The sequence below is a fragment of the Penaeus japonicus genome, unplaced genomic scaffold, assembly GCF_977035675.1.
Source record: "Penaeus japonicus unplaced genomic scaffold, GWHDUDI00000001_assembly GWHDUDI00000014, whole genome shotgun sequence".
Classification (NCBI taxonomy): domain Eukaryota; kingdom Metazoa; phylum Arthropoda; class Malacostraca; order Decapoda; family Penaeidae; genus Penaeus; species Penaeus japonicus.
In genome coordinates, this window is record NW_028234416.1 from 14,404,729 (window position 1) to 14,407,228 (window position 2,500).

Genomic DNA, 2,500 nt, shown 5'->3' on the forward strand with positions numbered 1-2,500 from the left:
ATACGGCGTCAATCATTTAATTGGTTTAAACCTATGTGTTCAAGAGCCTCAGTATTGCAACTTGCAAGGCTGGAATGCCCCAGCATGAATGGGTTAAAATACTTAAACCAATGATGAAGGTGCGTCACACTCGTGTGAACAGCTAAATTCCCGATGCCGGGGCGTCATGCCAGTGTGACGATTACAATGCAATATTGCAATCGCCCGGCATAGGAGTTTTTGCGTAGCGTGTGCTCCGTCGGGAATGGGTTAAGACTGTCTGTTAGGATTTAAAATAATAAGAGTGGAGGCATTCATGGAGACAATTCTATTTGCATTTCTTTGTAATACACAGCCAATTCAGATTATTTTGCTATCACTTCTGAATACAAAATATATCTAGGGCTCCATTGCATGATATAAAAATATATGACAGATATTATTACTTTTGTACATGATATGACTAATATAGAAAGAATTATGAAGTTGTAGTAACATGAGAACAATTTCATTTCAGCATATATATGGGAAAAAATAAAATATTATAAGGTATGGTGTGCATGTTAAGAGAAAACTAACAGATTATATGAAAACTATACTTATTACATAGATTATATACATATCAATTTGTAACAAAATTATCAGTGGCTAAATACATAAGGTGATCACATTAATGCACACAGGGAAAAGAAAGAGCTAGAGATGACCTTTACATCAGAAACCAACCAAAATTGATGGCAAACTCCAAATGGCGAGTTCAAGAAATTGTGCATAAATATCAATAGCACTTTCCATGAGAAAGTACACAGCACACCAATTTCACAGAAATCTGTGGCATTCTGCAATATTTGTTGATATTACATCAAATCTTTGGTAACAAAGTAAAAACTACAGTATAAAAATATGAAAAACACACAGCAAACTGCATTGCCTCTCAATGTATCCCCACCCTCAAATAATACTGTCAACTAAATGTGATATTGTGGACTTTTCATGGAAAAAAAAATGTCATCTCTCTCCTTGTCATGCATTTTCTATATAAACCTTGGTCTCCAAGGAGGAAAATAATAAATATATACATACAAAACATGAGGTAAGTCACAGCACACAGACATGAAGGAAAAGAGAAAATGACGCTTCTTTTTCTCTTTCTATATCAACCTTTTGTAAAATGTCACTTCAACATCCACAAGCACCAAGTATTAAGTCACTAGCCTGATATATTCAAACAAAAATAATAATAAATAAAAAAATATATAAATAAAAGTAATGATACATGCTATTTTTCCCATGGCACTAAAGCACATATGCTTCCAATACAGACAAGTTGTTATTGCCATGAGGAACTGGGATCCCCACACCCATTGCAAGGAAGCTGAGCACACAAAGAATCCTAATAATTTTGTGGGATTCTGTCCTGAGAATTTATGTGCAGCCCATCTCAATTTTTTTTTTTTCTTTCTCTTTGTTTGCATTTATTAAAGCTTTGGTGGGAAGACAGCCATCCCTCCTTCAAGCACCGTCAACAATTGGATTTGGAAACAGGATAGCCTAAGTCATTAAATGTGAAGAAAGACAAGATTAGGAGAGGAGTCTGACTGAGGATTAGTAGTAACCTATGGAATAAAGGAGAGGAGCATGAAAATGGGACAGAGATGAGGAAAAGAGAGAAATAAAGGAGACCCAAATTGGCAATAATTACTCCAATTCTCCCTCTGAAGGCATGCTACATCATCACTCACATCATCAATTACCAAAAAATAGCTTCTAACCAGATATATTGTAGAGGATTTAGACTTAGTTTTAAAATCATCACAAAGTATCAGACACTGTCTTCATATTTTTCTTTTTCTTTTCTTGGACTGGAAGTGAGAGAGACTGCTTGTCTCCACCATGTATGTTTCCTTCACCGATGAATTTTTTCCAGGAACTTCTCAAAGTCTGTCACTTTCATGAGTTTCTGCATTTTCTTCAACTTCATCTGGAAAAAAGTCATAACACTGATGATTACAATCAAAAGCATTCCCTGAAATACTAAAGACTCATATATTTTCTAATATATTTCACATTAACTAGGCCTGATATTCAATTTCTCTTTAGAGTTATCACTTTCAAAACTTAACCCTTTGGCCACAGTATTTTTAGATAAGTTCATACAGCTTTGTGTCGGTATTATCATATATGGCCTGGCCCATCCACATCTAGGCCTATTGCTTGCCTTGACAGCAAATGATGCTATCCACGACCAAACGGTTACGAGAAAAATGCATTAATTCACAAAATGCTAAGTTTGGAAAACCAAGGATTTCAATCTTCATTTTTACTATATCATAATTTTATTTTTTACATTTTTTTCCTTTGAGAGTGCTTGAACATTGATAAGGGCAATAATGCCTGCTTCAAAACTTTCTTACCCCTCCCCCCCCCAACTTGTCGGTTTCATACCTGTGAGTGTATAGCATAATTCTGAGGAAGTGAAAGTGGTCAATAAACAAAACAAAACAAAAAGAATAAAAAACAT

The 2,500-nt window shown here is 34.9% G+C and overlaps 1 protein-coding gene across 2 annotated transcripts in view; it reads right to left on the reverse strand.

Moving 5' to 3' along the window:
- Nucleotides 1-292: 292 nt before the first annotated feature.
- Nucleotides 293-2,500, reverse strand: part of LOC122264552 (uncharacterized) — a 34,205-nt gene continuing 31,997 nt past the window's right edge. For both annotated transcript variants that reach the window (XM_043033499.2, XM_043033498.2), the window contains exon 18: nt 293-1,960. In XM_043033499.2, coding sequence (XP_042889433.2) covers nt 1,886-1,960 — 75 coding nt within the window. In that variant the 3' untranslated portion in view covers nt 293-1,885. The remainder of the gene's footprint in view (nt 1,961-2,500) is intronic.